The sequence below is a fragment of the Orbicella franksi genome, chromosome 6, assembly GCF_964199315.1.
Source record: "Orbicella franksi chromosome 6, jaOrbFran1.1, whole genome shotgun sequence".
Lineage (NCBI taxonomy): Eukaryota > Metazoa > Cnidaria > Anthozoa > Scleractinia > Merulinidae > Orbicella > Orbicella franksi.
This window is the reverse complement of record NC_138150.1, coordinates 15,291,802-15,308,331: the sequence shown is the minus strand read 5'-3', so window position 1 is coordinate 15,308,331 and position 16,530 is coordinate 15,291,802. Positions and strand designations below refer to the sequence as shown.

The 16,530-nt window shown below is 39.2% G+C and overlaps 2 protein-coding genes across 3 annotated transcripts in view; both read left to right on the top strand.

Moving 5' to 3' along the window:
• The window catches only part of LOC145490991 (nuclear pore complex protein Nup85-like), a 44,112-nt gene extending 42,533 nt beyond the window's left edge, over positions 1–1,579 (top strand). For both annotated transcript variants that reach the window (XM_081470124.1, XM_081470123.1), the window contains one exon: positions 1,210–1,579. In XM_081470124.1, coding sequence (XP_081326250.1) covers positions 1,210–1,290 — 81 coding nt within the window. In that variant the 3' untranslated portion in view covers positions 1,291–1,579. The remainder of the gene's footprint in view (positions 1–1,209) is intronic.
• Positions 1,580–6,175: 4,596 nt separating this feature from the next.
• LOC145489215 (axin-1-like) lies at positions 6,176–16,517 on the top strand. The gene is made up of 7 exons (XM_081468149.1): positions 6,176–9,272; positions 12,259–12,414; positions 13,129–13,228; positions 13,773–13,916; positions 14,113–14,780; positions 15,127–15,495; positions 16,155–16,517. Exons 1-7 carry the CDS (start codon positions 8,320–8,322, stop codon positions 16,282–16,284), a joined length of 2,520 nt encoding a protein of 839 aa, XP_081324275.1. The 5' UTR covers positions 6,176–8,319; the 3' UTR covers positions 16,285–16,517.
• The last annotated feature ends 13 nt before the right edge of the window (positions 16,518–16,530 follow it).

Here is a 16,530-nt window from a genome sequence, read left to right as displayed (position 1 = left end):
TGACATCCCGCAAAGGTTCAAGATGGGGAGATTTATGATATTCAAAGAAGTCGGAAGCCAAATTAACGTCAAATGATGTGCGTTACGCTTTCTTCCCGCAAATTGGAATCCATTTTGCTTCTCGCCATCCATTGGCATCCTCACTTCTTAATGGGTTCTTACCATTTTTCGAGTACTTTTCTACAAAATCAAACTCTTATTTCTGGAATTCCTATCATTACTGCGTGTTTTTGAGCTTCTTGAAGTCATGCTAAAAATAGCTGACCTTGCCTGTTCTTCATAGAGTACCTCTGGATTTAGGATTATTGGAAAGACACTTTCGTGCACCGCCGGCTTCTCGGTAAGTGTTTACGTTTCGGTAGACTACGGAAGCCTGGCAGACGTGTGTTATGAGGCCGTGACCTACACTTGTTGCACAGAAAAAGAGACGCATATCGATGAATCGGTGTTAGAGTATTTTTAGAGAGGCACTTGCAAGAATTCGCTCTGTGTGACGTGTTAGACTTTGTTCTGACGTCGTTTTAAAGTGCTAATCGTCTACAGCACGTCAGTAAATCATCCATTGACGCTCTCTGCACTTAAACCGTTGAACTTGGTCCAGGTTTTTGAAGAGTTCCACTTACGCTGCGTTCGTCGATGTCACGATAATTTGCTCTGTTTGCACGAAACGTCGCTAAGATCTAAAGTGCAAATGGTTTGATCGAGATTAGAGTGTTTCATGTTGATACTGTTCTTTACTCGCATACAATTCGTTACAAGGCACTGGGTCCCAATAAACTTCTTCCGCCTACTTGCTTTGTGCCGGGCGTTCTTCAGTTCTAAGATTCCCGCATTATTCAGCTAGGTTTCATTCAGTGATGCTTACATGACGTGTGTACTCTCGATGGCTCCTTGTTCCCGTCTGTTGTTGTTTTGTGGTTATTGCGCCGGAAACAGGTCCCGCTTTAAGCTTTATAGTCCAGGTTTTGCCGTTTCGTTTTGCAAGACACTAGTCTCGCAATACCTCCCTCTGCTGAGGTGCAAATGATACCGGTCAATTCAGTGTTCAATTAAACAAAAGGTTGGGAGGAAAGGAGTGATAACCCCAGTTGCTTCTTGATAACGCAGAAACCTTCAATAGACGTTGGCCCTCATGGGCCAGTAGAACTTGAGAAAAAGGTGTATTTTGTTGTATTACTCAACACCTTACATGAACCAATTTCTCCCCAGGCACAACAAGACGAAGAGAGAGACAAGATCGACCTGATCCGCTTGGCACTGGCGCGCAATCTGTCAAGGACTATTTTATGAGGCTGGCGTTTAAGCAAGGACTGAAGAACTCATAAAAATATCAACTCAAAGATGAATCTCTGCGTTTAGAAACGCAATGGCGAAGTGAATTTTTTGCCACTTCTATCGAAATCTGGCTTGCGAGGCATTCCGGGGAAACTCAGCGGGTCAACCCGAAACTGACATCGCTTTGAGCAAGAGGAGTTTTTCCAATCTCAGTTGATAGTGATATAAAAATAGTCAGTGGAATGACGCTTGTGTATATTTTGTACGTAGGTATGTATTGCTTAACAATAAACAACATGCATTTCTGAAATTTTCTACCCACTGATTTTTGTACTCGAGTTAATCTTGTCCACGCATAATTTCATAATAAAATGAAATATACCCCGAATTTCCGGATATATGAAACTTTTCTGTGCTCTAGCCGCTCACTCGCCGCTGTGTTACTCGCTTTTCAGGAAAGACTTTTCGTCGTTTCATTTGTAAATTTTTCAGTGCGGATTTCACCTATTCCTTGACAACCTTTACAGGTGAGGCTACCAAATGCGCTCTGCAAAAATCCGTGCGCACAAAACATGGACTTTGGCATAGAGTTCTTATCTTGCGCTATTCATTTCCAAAGATACTCTTCCGCAACGAAAGGGAATTCGCTAGAGGCATTAGAAAACTGACCCGGCAAAGAAATTGTCCCATTCGTTTCTGTCAAGTCACCTTCCCCAGTCGATCACGATCGTGATGTCGTTGAAATGGCTTAGAGATCCAGATATAAGAAGGAAACCATTTACTCTCCATATGTAGCAATACAAGACAAAACGTAATGAAGGAATTGAAAATATTGTTATCAAACAGTGTGAAAAAATAGCCGTTGTCGTTCTATAAATTGACATTATGAAATTTTAAAAACTTAGGAATCTTTCTAAGGCTAAAGTTAAACGAGCCTTTTTTTAATGACCACCAAAGAGTTACACTAGGAAACCATTCTACACCGCAAACATTTCAAGTACCAGTGGCCCAGCACATGGCTGCTTTTGGTTAAGAAAAGAATAATTTCAGCATAAGGTGTTCATAACTATTTTTTTCCAATATTTATTTTACTGTCATCATAGTTATAAGCTTGGTTAAACTAGCTAGATCGGTCTTGATCAGGTTTTCCTGATGGTGCAAATGTTGTTAAATCCTTATTTGCATATTTCACACTTATATAAAGTAAGATTGACACTGCGTTGAAAATTCGATATGAATAACTGTTTTTTTAAATCTTTCCAACGCTTCATCTGCCTTCTTACAGTCAAAAGTGAGAAATTCTTTAAACAAGCTTTGAGTTTGTGCGTGGAAGTGATGTTGAGCCAACTAAAGATAAAACATTTAGCCCAAGCTTTGTAATAAGACTTAGATTCCCTGCGACGTTTCCAGTGTTTTCGGGTTTTATTAGAGGTAAAGTCGCAATTGAGGTGTGGGTGTTTTATCGTGTCGTTCACACCCCTGAAAAATTACCGATAGTTATTCAACAACTGCGTGTCTCTCGATGTTATACTTGAGCTCGAAATATATAAAATATTTAAATTATATTCTTTTATCACTGATATAAATGATATAAAATGGTCCAACTTGGGGAAGATGACCGACGTATTGGAAAGGAAAATATCAGTGGAAATTTATAAATTGAAGTTTAGAAGTCCTACAAGACGGATTGTTTCATCTTAAACCCAATGTTTAAACACAAACCAAACAGAAAGCAAACATACGTTAGCGCATGCCCGAATTAGGCGTCCTCTGTGCTCTTGATCTTAACGAGTCTTCTTCCTAATTATGATAATTATGTTATTGTAGGATCAGGTGGGCTACAATAATGATAATTATAGATCTTCTTATCAGCATTTCAAGAGAGGCCGATCGTAAAAGAAAAGCTGTGAGCCGAAGGTCTTGTTACGAACGAAGCCTGTTTAAACTTTGGCGGTGTGTCAAAGATAAATTTTGAACTGAAAGCACTTAAAATGTGGCATAGTTTGCATTTGTGGTCGTTTATCATATCTTAATGAGCTTGCGGCGCACACACTTCTACTCCGCTTGAATTGCAAAATAACAATTATATTTAGACGGTTTATACTTTGGCTTTGAAGTTCGGTGATGAAAAATGGCGCCTAAAGCAACGTGAATATCACCACGATATTAAAACGCGCTCATTTTTTAAGTATGCCTCTGTCACTGCGCTGTGCGGGGCGTTTTAAATCTTATTTTTTTGGCATTTATTTCTTGCTTTTTCTCGTGTCAGTTAATAGCCGTCAAATCAACGCCAGGTTTTTCAGGGCTGTTTAAAGCAATTTTATAATTAAATACAAAATGAGGCTAGTTTTGGGCTTTGTTGAACTTGTTCTGTGTTCTAACCGCTTTACACCACCTTGTTAGCTATTGTTTTTGCGTTTCAGATCAACAGACTTTCTGTCGCTTTTCCCATTTTATCTTTCTTAAAACAGTGTTATTTGTTTTTGTATGCCTTAAGCTCCCTTAAATGGGTTTCGTACTTGAAAGTCTCGACTTTTCATGTATAGGGCAGTGAAGTTTTATAATATTTTTGGTAACCGCAACCATCAGTTAGAATTAGTCGAAAACAGCCGACATTTTTTAATCGTTTTGCTAAACTTTAATTGGCTTTTCCCTCAGCATTGTGTACTATATAGCAAAGGCGGGTTAAAATGAATGATTTCTTTCTCGTATTCAAGAAAAAGTCCTTTCTTAATGAGCCGAATTGAGATGAAAAATACAAGGCCGCAAACTTTGAACATTGTCCGCCCAGTACAGCTTGCATTGGAAGAGTCTAGACTATTTATCGTTCAGGGCTTGTTTTGCCTCATCAAAATACACCGACTCAAATCATTTAGGACTATAAATGCAATTTATTTTCATGAGCCGGCATTTTCAATAGGCAAGATCTTGCCGGTAGGGATTAAATACTCATTTCGAGATAGCAGTTTTGGTGAGTGATCAACTTTTTAAAAAACAAACCTCTTCAACCATCTGTATAAACATTGAGGCACGCCGAGGGTTTTTAAATTCTGCTGTTAAAATTGAAACATGTAATGATATTTTTTTCGGTGAATTTACTTTATTCGCCTTGATTCAGTTCGGCTTTCAAGAAGTTAAATTTTTCGTTTTAGTATATGGATTGCAAACGTAATCGTTAAGAGACGACATTGCGAAAGACAATTTCCAAGAAGATATTGCCATAATTGGGAAAAACGCATTGCATTGTTGGAAGTCATCTAAAGAGCTAAGAATAACGGTAAGTCTGTGTTGCCATTCCTTTTGCACGGTAACTTTCCATTTTTCATATCGGCTAATGGGATTTTAAAACAACCATTTCGTAATCTTCTTCTGTCAGGATTGGTTTTATCGCGGTTTGATAACTTTGTCGGACTGCAAATCAGCCAATTAGATTTTCCTGATCGATTTCAGTTTAAGACGAATTCTGTAATGGAGTTTGTTGCTGGAGATAAGTTGGGCACAACTGAAAATCGAATAACGAAGCATAAGATCGAGATGTTAGCCGTGTCTGATTATCATTTCCAGTAAATGATGAAAAGAAGAAGAAAAGTAGAAAATGCAGACGATAACCAGAATCACCTGATATGTTGATATGTTTCTCAAAGTTTGTTTGCCGAGTTAAAATTTACAGCATCTTTTTTCTTACTTCATCTGTGAATATGCTCAAAAACTCATTAACGGCATTGAGTTTATATCAAGAATCCTTTCTTTTTGTTTTAATTGCAATTTCTTTTGGCAATCGAAAGTGCCCTGCATATTCACTTTTGTTTCCGGTTATCTTGCTCGTTTTACTTCAACTAAGTATTTTCTTAAATTATTTTACCGAAACTAAATTCTGCATTTTTGCATGTGGTGAAAAAAAATTCATGGCTAAAGCTGTTCCGAGAAAATCGTTTCTCCCTCTTCATGTTTTATGAAACCAGGTAAAAAAAATTATCATTGTAAATAAAGTGTTAATTTTTTGACACTCCATAAAAATGTAGAATTTCTCAATCCATTAAAATGTCCAAGTTGCCCCCAAATCGTTCCAAAAATATCGGTTCTTTGGCCAAGCCGACCGTTGCCGATATTAATTTTGAGTGCTCCATTTTGACCAGGCTCCGGTTTCATTTTATAAATTTTCATATTAAATTTCTTTAAGTATTGAATTTTCCATCTGTTTTTGTGAGAAAGGCTAAAGCCATCTTTGATCATCTTTTCCCGCCTGCCATGAATGACTTCTCTTTGTGGCGTGAGAGCGACAGGCTATAGTTCCCGTGAACTCATTAGTTTATGATTAGCCTCTAGAACCTACGTTTCCCGAAATACGATTGTTCAAAGTTTGAATTCCTTTCCTATTTAGACCAGACTCGAGGGTTCAACTCACACTCTAAGCAACGATGTCAACATTTTTTTCTCGTCCTACAGTTTTCCCAGTGATCGTCTACTTACGCTAAACGCTCCCATTAAAACGACAACATTTTGTCCTTTCCCTAATTGGCCTCACTAAGCCAGCGTAATTTGTCGAAATAGCGAATAGACAAGAAGTGCTGCTCGCCTGCACGTTTTGCCGTGATAACATTTCTATTTCCGGTTTAAAATAACGCACTTCCGGTTTGAACGCTGGGTTGATTTCCGATTTATTTTCCTCGATCGCGAGATCGATCGCCAAACTTTGAGCCGTTTTTAATTTTCATCGAATGTAGAGATTGCCTTTGTTAACTTACTATTACAATCGGAAACAGACGAAACCTTTGAGACTGTGAAACTACAAGACCGTGCCGCCGCCTCGGCAGTGCCATCTTCAATTTTTTTCGATTCAGTGAGTAATTGACACTTTGGCAATGAAAAGCGGCAACTTCAAACGATTCCAAAATAGGCTCTCGTTATAAACGTGCAAAAGCGAAGGTGGCTAATTGTGGATTTATAGCTCGAGACTTTTAATAATTCGGAAACAAAAGTCATCGTCGAAAGTCTATCAGGCGCCGTGGGTATGGTTACTAATTTTCCTTTGGGTTGGTTTCTCAAATGTTTTAACACGAACCTTACATCCGCGCCGCCTGGCGAAATTAAATAGTTTGCGTTGGTAACATAACAGACAGGAAAACTAACACATTTGCTTTCTGCCGTATATTCAGTTTCCGTGCCACGAAATCGCACTATTTTTAGCGGCGACGAAGTCTTTTCACTGTAGCTAAGAGCAGAGCAAGATCATTTGGTTTCGTAATTTTTATTTGCTGCGTGACCGGCAAGTGTATTACAATATCACAAAACATCACGGGGCAATCAAATATGCCCAGCATGCTCATTTGAAAGTCGTTATTTTAAGACGGGTTTCTTTACAGAAGTTCCAAACAACAAAATATCATTTTTTTGGGGCGCATATAATCGAGCTTACGACCCATGCTAACATGGCGCAAATGTTTGGTTTGCGAAGGGCAAAAAAATACCCTATCACCGGTACCCAGAGTGTCAAACGGGTAAAAACGCAAGAAAAGGGATGATAAGGGAACATAACTTTTTCTCATCAAAAGGACCGGTCATACATAAAAGGCACCGCCAAAGCGCTTGTGTTCCGTGGAATATTAAAATTTGTGGCCCCGCTACTCGAGATAAGTTCAGTCACAAAGAGCGGTTTTCAGTTTCTGAAAAGTAAGGCAAGCAAATTCTAAACGGTGTTTGTACACCTCTCCGTTATAATCAACTTTTTACTCGTAAATTACTCCGGCAAACACACTCTAGCGACACAAAAAGGAACCCGAAAGGACAAATAATTATCGCTGCCAACGTTAAGTTGAGATCTTTCTCGGTCCTTAACTTAATTTCAACTAAGCCGGGAGGAAAGGACGCCGCTTTCGTTCGCAAGAACGACCATTGCAGAAAAATATTATCCTGTAATACAGCCAATAAAGTGCTAAGTGAATTGCATGGGCCCGACACTTCATCAAATAAAAAAAATTTCATTAGCAGATATTTTGAATAAGAATGCCGGAGATTTCAGAAGGCAGCCGCTAAAAATAAATGGCGAGAGATACTGAAAAATGTCTGCCCTTTTTCCGAAGGGTCAAGAAGCAATCAAAAACGGCCAGAAAGAGGGCTGTAGTTCGCTCGAAGTTGACTCTCCAAAGTAGCCATTTTGAAAAGTATGGCATGAATGCTGATTAAAAATTACAAACAAATTTCCCCGCCAACCAAACAATCACCAGAGCTCACTTGTCGAATTTGATTGACATTGATATCCTTTTGAGTCGCCGCTCTTTGCTTATCCAAGATTGGTAATGAGAGCGTTTAATTCATTTTGTGGTTTAAGACGATTCGCCGCGCTAAATCCTCATTTAGCACGGAACACAATAGCTCTGAGAGAAGATTCGGCCCAATCAGTTATCGAGATGGCCGTAAAAGAGCCGCTTTATTCCCAGATCGGTCCCAAGTCGTTGGGTTTTCAGTACCTCTCATTGCAAAGCAATCAGAGAAAATTCAACCAGCTGCACTTAATTAAACCCACCGTCAACATGTGTGAAGTTGGCATAAAGCACGTGCTATCACCCGGGGCACCGATCCACGCCACCTGATTGGTGCGGTGTCTTACGCCGTTGTGACGTTCTCTCCCGAGGGATTGATGGTTTGTGCGCCGCCTTTTTCTAAGCGGCATCCGTTTGAAGTAGTCTTGCAAGCCTACCGCACTTGAAAACACTTAGACGCAAATGCGGAGCGCTTTCGAACGCTGCGAAACCTTTCTCGCGCTAGAAGCCTTTCAAGATCAATACACGGACGTCTGGATCTTCGATCGTGTGGCCAATTTTTCGTTTGGGATTTTTCAGTGATCGGCCACATAGCACATTTTGAGCAGTTCATCGGACCGTCGCAAGTGATATATGTATTTGAATATTTGCTTTGGGGGCTCACCGCGGCGTACTTTTGATCTCTGCGAGGCATTCTCTTAGTAAGATCCGACGAACGACTGTAAAGCAGGTTGTTAGCCTATCTCGACTGAATGCGGTCCGCAGTTCTCGGCGATTCGTAGCTATGGATTTGGAGCAAACGCTTCCTAAAGGTTCTCGAAAGGTTTATTATGGTCATAGAGAGTCACAACAGAAATCTACCACACGTGAAATATTACAGGCCGGATCAGCGGCCGACTGCCCCACAACTATGCGACCCCCTCCAACCGGCGAAGATTCGAACGACATTGAGCGCTCCAAAGGAAATTTGCTGGCTTCTTTGAGGTCAGATTCGTTCCTTTCGAGTCCTCGAATGACACCGAGAAGGTTTTCGAAAAAGGAATCGATCGCTATGCGTGGTTGTTCAGGACTGGAAACAGAGGAAGAGAAGCTTGCGCCGCTGGGCTTTGAACCAGAGGGTAGCGCAGCGTCCACTCCACAATGCGAGCGGTGGCCTACTAGTTTGAACGATATGCTTATGGACTGCCATGGATTTAACTCTTTTTATCATTTTCTACGGCAGGAGAACAGTGAAATTCTTCTAGATTTTTGGCGAGCATCCGAATCATTCAAGCGAATGGCGCCGATTTCACATGAAATGCGGACAACCGCCAAAGCGATTTTCCAGAAGTTTATTTTCTCTGGGAGTTGTGATGCTTTAGAAATCAGCGACTCAACTAGAACGAAAGTAGCGCAGCATGTTAATGATCAGCCTGTGGATTGTGGGCTTTTTGAGGAGGCTTTATCAGAAGTCATGGCGAACATGAAAAATAATCATTATCCGAGGTTTATGAACACAACACTGTACAAGGAGTGTATTCAAAGCGGCGGCGAGAGTCCTAAAGGGCTATGTGAACGTTATTCGCACACAGCCAGATTTCACGGAGGATATTTACCTACCCTTCCTGAGGAGAAAGTTTTGGGATTTGACGAGATTGAGGACGATGGAGACCAATTTGAATTTGAACAACATCGCCAAAGTGTGAATGGATTGTCGCATTGTGGAAAGAGATCGGGTTCCGATGAACACAATGCACGGTAAGTTACTCGCTCAATTCCTACCATAACAAACCGCTTTTTTGTTCTCGGCGGCCTTACAATTGCCTTTCCGGATTTCTACACTCGAAATATCTCATTGAGTTGCCTGACAGCTCTAGTGTATAGTTATCAGCGGCAATTTACATTCAGTGTTTTCCGAAGGCGATTGGGTGGTTGTTAAGCAATGTTATTGCAATTTACTTTTTGTTGTTTTCGAACGATAATCTTACCGACTTTGTAGTTAATGAAAGCGGCCGAGTCGAGTGATTTTATTTTCGGTGCCGCGGCAGAGATTAGGGCTAAAATCGTCAAGATCGCTAATAGAATGGGATATTGCTTCTCTTGTCAAGCATTTGATTTAGTTTTTGAAAGGCTAAGTTTAGAAAAGAAGTTTGTCAACTTCTCTCGCAGTGAATATTTGAATAGTAACTGTCTGTAGTACTTGAGCGCTTCGCTTAATTGAGACCTGTTTTTAATTTCCAAGGAATCGGAAGTCTTAGGAACTGCTTAGAATGTGAGGCAGTTTAGCGCAAGAATTTTTTGAAGGCCTTCATGGTGGGAGTTTTCATTGCAGCAACTGCGCTGTACGGTGCGTTTTGAAATTTGGCAGTAATAATGTTTAAGTTGTTTGACCCCAGATAAAATTAGAAGTCGTCAGAACGACTACAGTAATTGTCATTCTCTTGAATCGAAACTTATTGTGTTTCTGTGCAGTCCAATGTTCTTTTTTGTTCTGGCATGTGATTTGCGCTGTTTGAAATACAAGGCAAATGATTGATCAACAAACTTCGGAGTACAACTCGACATACTTTGTTTTGTGTAACAAAATGACTTCTTCAATTCAGGGCAGTCTTTCGATACTCCAATTATTCCTCCGATCTGTTAAATCTATCAAATTTTCGAGCAGCGCCAAGTGGTTTTCGAGTTAAAAATCACACCATTGTAAAATTCAGGACTGAATTGCAAATCTCTTTTGGAAATGTTTTTTTTTTAATTGTATTTTGCCGGGTAAACATGTTACTTGTGTATTCTGTTATTTGGTTAGAAGTACTTGTAATTTGGAGAGGGTGTGAATTCTTTCCCTGGAGCTTCCAACCGCGCGTAGACACTCGAGAACTCGTATCGGGTTAATGAAACTTGAAGAAGTCTGATCAGGCGAGGTGATTACATTTTCTCGTGGAAAACTTCTGTTGTGGTTTTGAAATGGTTTCATTTCAATTCGACTTATGGCACTTGATTGGGTTCCATATATATGAATACCTCTGTCAACTTGAAAGGGAGTAACGATGAAAGCTCTGGTCATAAATGCTTAGCATTTAATGGCAAATTGAGTCTGTGCAAACATGCATTAGCATTCGCTACTGAGCTGTCAGAGGAATAATGGAAAAAAAATTCACAGGATCCATCACCTATGATTAAGTCAGATGTGGTTGTATAGAGCTTTTTTGATTATGCACAGACCTTCCATGGCTAAAGACGGTATGCTGCAGTACTCTGGTTGTCGCATTCTGAGATTCATTCAATTGCCCTAAGCTGCCATAGCTGTGTTTTATCAGCATGTTTAGTTTCGCTCAAGCCTAGAATATTTCTTGTGCTGTTTACAAAGCGTAATGTTTTTAGCACCCTCAAAAAAAGTTGTTTCTTTCATCACAATTCAGTGAACCGTGACCACTGATCTTAAGAAGGATGTTTTTGTTCCCAAGGGGTCAACAAGCCAACAGAGTTCTTGATTTGTTTCACTATTGTTTGGCACTCTTTTTGCATTCTCAGCCTATAGTACTTTCATAAGAGCTGCTCTTTAAAAACAATTGGAGCTGAATGATTTTATTTCATAAATGGGTTTCTTTTACTTGTGTTCCAAAATGCTCATACCATCACTATTTTCTTGCCCCCCACTGAGCTGAATGATGAGGAATTCGCATTTTGGTGGAAAAATCAAAGCAGTGAATTCACTTTGTTTACGTCTAATGCTTTTGAAATTTAAGTTTGCGTAATGATGTACGATGTACAATCTTGACTTGTCTTTTCTCTCCTCTATTTATTTTATTTTGGCACTCACTTTTAGAAGCGCATATGTTTTTGTACTTCAATGTGATTATTTCACCCTTGAATGATGATTGGATAGCTAAAGTGCAATCATCAAGAATGACTCTCCAGGTCCACTATCAGTGTGTGATCAGGCATGATATAAATTGGATAGCTTTAACCAAATCTCCATGTACTCAAAGTGCATTTTCCTAATTTTGCTTAGCTTACTTTCATTGGATTTCTATTTGAACTGTTTCCTGTGGTGATAGTTCCTTGCTTGCATCAATTTTGCAAAGATGATAAAAGATTATTGCTATCTGAAGTGCTAGTTGCCGTTAGCAACTAATTCTTTGCGAGATAAACAAACATAAGTACCTGCACGTGCACACCCTGTCTTTCATAGGTTTAAAGTGCGCTCAACCTTTAAATGGCAAACTAAAGCTTACTAGTTATTTTTTATCATGTCAAGTATATCCGCCGGTATATATTGAATTATAGGTCAGAATTTCATTAGCTCAAGGTCGCTCCCTATAGTTTTAAGATCACATGCATCCTAAGGATGAAGCCTTAAGTAATCTGTGTGTGCTGTAATGAAAACAACTGTTTTTCGATATTAAATGATGTCGACATGACCATATAAAGCAAAACTGACAGTGAATGTTCTCGCATTTCCATGATTTTAACAGAGATGATACACTATTACATCATTGCGTATTTATTACATTTAATAAGTTTTAGAGGACTTTGTGAAAAAAAGGAATGCAAAAACAGCATTCAGACCATAACACTAGTGGGCGCAGCAGGACAAATGGTAACCCTATGGAGCCACTGTAACTTTATTGAGTGTTACATAATATAAATAAATTATGTGATGTTGTAAATCTCCTGACAAAGTCCGTGCATATCATAGTTGATTTATTTTGGAGTATTATTCACCCGAGAACTTATCTGACTTCAGGTGCCTACTGCATGTTCCAATGAATGAAATGCTGTCCCCGTATCATTATCCAACGGTGCCAGTGGGTTCCAGAATTGAATCCGAGAACCAGAGTCTATCAAGTGATGCTATGACGGAAGACACTCTGTCAGTAACCACTGACAGTGCCTTGACTGAGTAAGTTAGTTATGCGATACCAAAACTTGTTACCTGAAAGTTCCAATCAGCGGAACATTTTATAAGCCATTGCTGTCTGTGCTAAACCATTCAACTTGAATTTTAACCTTGATAATGATCAAAATCCACCTACTCCTTACAATATCAATACCTCAGCTACTAGACCAGTGATGAGAAACATTAAGTGGGGAAACTGTCTTGATGTACCACAAAATTCTCATAATTCAGTTAAAAGCATTATGTTGCAATCAGTAGTAAGAATTAAAAATTTGAATTTGATATTAAAACCCACATAACATGAGGGTACCAGGTTACATGATCGTGTAATTTGCTAGAATTGATTGCTCTCATCAGATTACATGAATTGCATAATTTGCCAGAATTGATGGTTGTTCCTTGTATGTTCCAAGCATCTGCACTGTATACCATCTTTTCTGTTGTGTTGAAATGTAAATATGAAAGATGCACCAAAGTTTGACTTGCATTTCACAATGAATTACACCCTAACTTCATTCTGTATCTCCGGATTATGTACATGTAATCAAGCAAGAATATCAGAAGAAAATGACTGACATGATATTTCACGAAATTCTCCCACCTAGCACTATAAAAATGTACAGAAGTCAATAATGATTTTAGACTAAGAAACTATGTGATAAATTTTCAGTGTTTTCCTCCCCTTTAAAGCCCTTGTTTCTGGTTTGATTTTTTCAGTGATGCATCATCCAGATGTAGTGGAAGAAGGAAGTGTACTTCTCGAAACAAGAAGTCAGCCCACCATGATGGGCTTCCACTGATGTCTAATTTTATTCCAGTAAGTAATGACATATTGCGGCATGTTACACACAAAATTAGTTTGATGAAGGGTCCTCTCTATTATTCATAGTCTTACCAAGTTTGTTGGGGAAATCTGTTTTCAGTCATGTTGTTTCTGGCAGCATTTGGTGAAGATCAAGGCAAATTAGTCTGTTTATTTAATATATGTTACTGAGTGGGTTCTTTGCTCCAAAAGAGATGATGAATAATAAAATTAACAAATCACCCTCTTGTTTCCTTTGTTAAAGTGTCTGCCCTGTGTAGGTATATAGCCTGTCATTACCTTATTGTCTTGCTCAATTTGGATCAAACATTTGCATATCAAGAGAGAGACAACAAAGACTTAACATCACTTGACTTGACAGGTATTTCACAAGATCAGGCGCAAATTCTCCTTACTACTTTGCATACATGGTCTGTAATTCTTGTGGGAGAGTTTTTTAATCATGTCATTTTTGTCACCACTTTGTAGTAAGTGTTGTCTGTAATTCAAAATAAATTGTGTGGATTGGAATTAAAGGTGACATATTTAATCTCTATAGCGGACTCAGCGAATTCCCAAGGATGCAAGACACCCTAGTAATCCTGAAGAATTTGCAAAGATACTGATTGAGAAACTGGAAAAGGTCAAGCTTGAGCGGGAGCTTAATGAGAGAGAAGCCCACAACTTGTCTACTCATTTGGAGGTAAGTTACTACTCTCTGTTCAGTCCTGTGATTTCTCTTAAGATTGGGATAAGTAGCATGGCCAAAAGAGGCCCATTTGTGTGGGCATTTGATTAAGCTTAGTAATATGTTTAACTTAATTTAAGTCAACTACACACACCTCTTAATCAGTTTGCCCTTTTCAAATTTGTCTTACTCTGATCTTGTTAAATTTTAGGCACCAAGGAAGTCAATTCTCCAACAAGCCATTGAAGCAAGTCAAAAGCTTCCTCTCAGCACCATGGCAATGTCGGTTGTTTCTGAGCCTGCAGCTACTTATAGAGAAGCTCACCAAAATGAAAATCCTGTTGCTGGAGTAGAAAGTTGTGGATCTACCACCTCTGCTGCACCAGTAGCTCTGGATTCATACAATCGTTGCAACCAGCCCCAGCAAATTCCAAGGACAAAACCACCAGCTCCTGAGTTGAAAGAAACAGCAGTTGAACCGCAACCCAGCAACCCTGCCAAGGATGGTAATGTTTGGGAAGTTCGTCCTACCCACAAGGATGACAACATTCCTTTCCTACCTGTCAATCGTCATCGCATTTTGCAGTGGATGGAGGAAGGTGAGCAGGCTCAACGAAGTCCTTCTCGAGAGTCCAAACCCCACCGTCATCATTCTCCTGCAGCAAGAACAAGCGCAAGGAGCAGACAGTCAACTGCTGGCTCTATCAGGCAGCCAGAAAAGAGTTCATCTCGTCATTTACCTAACCAACCCATTGCTTCTGATCCTCTGATGCCCCCTCTTCCTGCACCTCATGCTTCGTCTGTCTTGGAGGAAACCAATAGGAGGTTAATAGAACTGAAAGAGAGTGAGAGACGGAGTAAACATCATGCAAAGCAAAGGTAGGTGTGCAGCCAGAAAATAACTGTTTTGATAGTACATGTAAATAGTGGATGGTGGTGGCCACATGGTTAGTGTCCTGGGTTCTAGATTGGGAAGTCTGGATGCGGGCCTAGGTTGAAGTCATTATGTTTGTGTTTTGGGGCAATACACTTTACTGGGGTGTTTAAAACATGAATATTTGGCAAAATGATGAAATATTAATTATTACTGGAACAAAAAGCAACAAGCCATGGTGGCATCGAAAGTTTATTGTGAAGCTACATGTATATATGAATTCCACTCACATAGTATTTAGTTTTTTACCACTGCATATGTAATAAATTAGATATTTTGTTTCTCATTTAGGTCACATGTAGCAGACACGGACACCTCATACAGAGAAAAAAACAGGGCATCATCTTGTTGTTCTACAACGGACTATTCAAGTTATGGACAATCCTCTTGTGCAGTTCATGAGCGACATCACAGGGGTGCACCCTCTGTGACAGGCTCATCATTGATGTCATCTGTATCACATTCTGATTCAATTAGTAAAGACAGTGGGTTCAGTGGATCAGTAAAAAGGAAGGACAAACATAATAATAACGATGACATGATAACAGTAACATACTACTTATGGGGAGAACCCATTCCTTATAGAACATCAGTTCCTGGAAAATCTGTTACTCTTGGGCAGTTTAAAACTTTGTTACCTCCAAGAAGAGGAAATTACAGGTAAGCATCACTTTTTTTACTTTTAATGATTATTCCATGAGCACAGAAGAGCCCTACTTGGTGGCCTGTTTATTACATTGATTTAACGTGAAGTGTTTCTGGACCTGCACTATTAATGCTATTCACTGAGACTCTTGGGATGGAATGAAAGAATAAAACAAAAATTCACTCTTTTTCTGTGTCAATGTTGTCCGTTCATATTTGAGGGAACTTTAAGCAAATATTGCTTGAACAGCACAGGAATTATGATGTCTTTTTATTAATTTCATTGGATCAGTAGCAAACAAAACTCAATACACTCTTAGACAACTACATGTAAGAATATGAACAGTTCACATCAATACAGAAAAAAAGTGGAGTTATTTGTAATCCTTACAATTTTAATATTTTTGCTAACTGTACTACACTTATAAAAGAGTGTTGCATACTTCTGGCCTCTGGCTAGTTTGAGACGATTTTCTGAGCCTTGCACTGCTCCCCGACAAAACAAACGCCTGGATCTGGCTATAAAGGGGCTACCGGTCTACCACCTGCACATGTCTTACAAGCACATGATACTGTGGTTGATATGGTTTACTGATGAGATTTTTAAATTTTACTTCACAAAAAATTGCGACCTTGTAATGGTCAACTTAATCTCTTCTCTTTCCTGTTTGCAGATTCTGTTTCAAGACATCTTCCGATGACATAGAGGGCGGAGTTGTTTATGAAGTAGTGAAAGATGACAATGTTGTTTTACCGACTTTCGATGGCAAAGTGGTGGGCAAAGTAGAGAGAGTGGACTCTTAAGTGCTCAGAAATTCTTACCATTTTTAAGACGAAATTGTACTTTTAATACTGAATGTTTTATATTCAGCAATGATTTTTAAATATTATAAAGAATACAGGGTGTATAAACCCCTTTGGAGTGCCAGAGAATTGGCATTGCGTTTGTATATAGACGTATAATATATTTGTAAATGCTATGTTAATGTTGTATAATTTTATGGTTACCAAGATTAAATATTATTTTCCATAGAAAATGGCTCATTCAGT

What these genes read in the sequence shown, in the direction of transcription:
- LOC145489215 (XM_081468149.1), top strand. Translation starts at nt 8,320, where the DNA reads ATGGATTTGGAGCAAACGCTTCCTAAAGGTTCTCGAAAGGTTTATTAT. An exon ending in ACTGACAGTGCCTTGACTGA is followed by an intron (nt 12,415 to 13,128) that starts GTAAGTTAGTTA and finishes TGATTTTTTCAG; the next exon opens with TGATGCATCATCCAGATGTA. An exon ending in AAACATCATGCAAAGCAAAG is followed by an intron (nt 14,781 to 15,126) that starts GTAGGTGTGCAG and finishes TTTCTCATTTAG; the next exon opens with GTCACATGTAGCAGACACGG.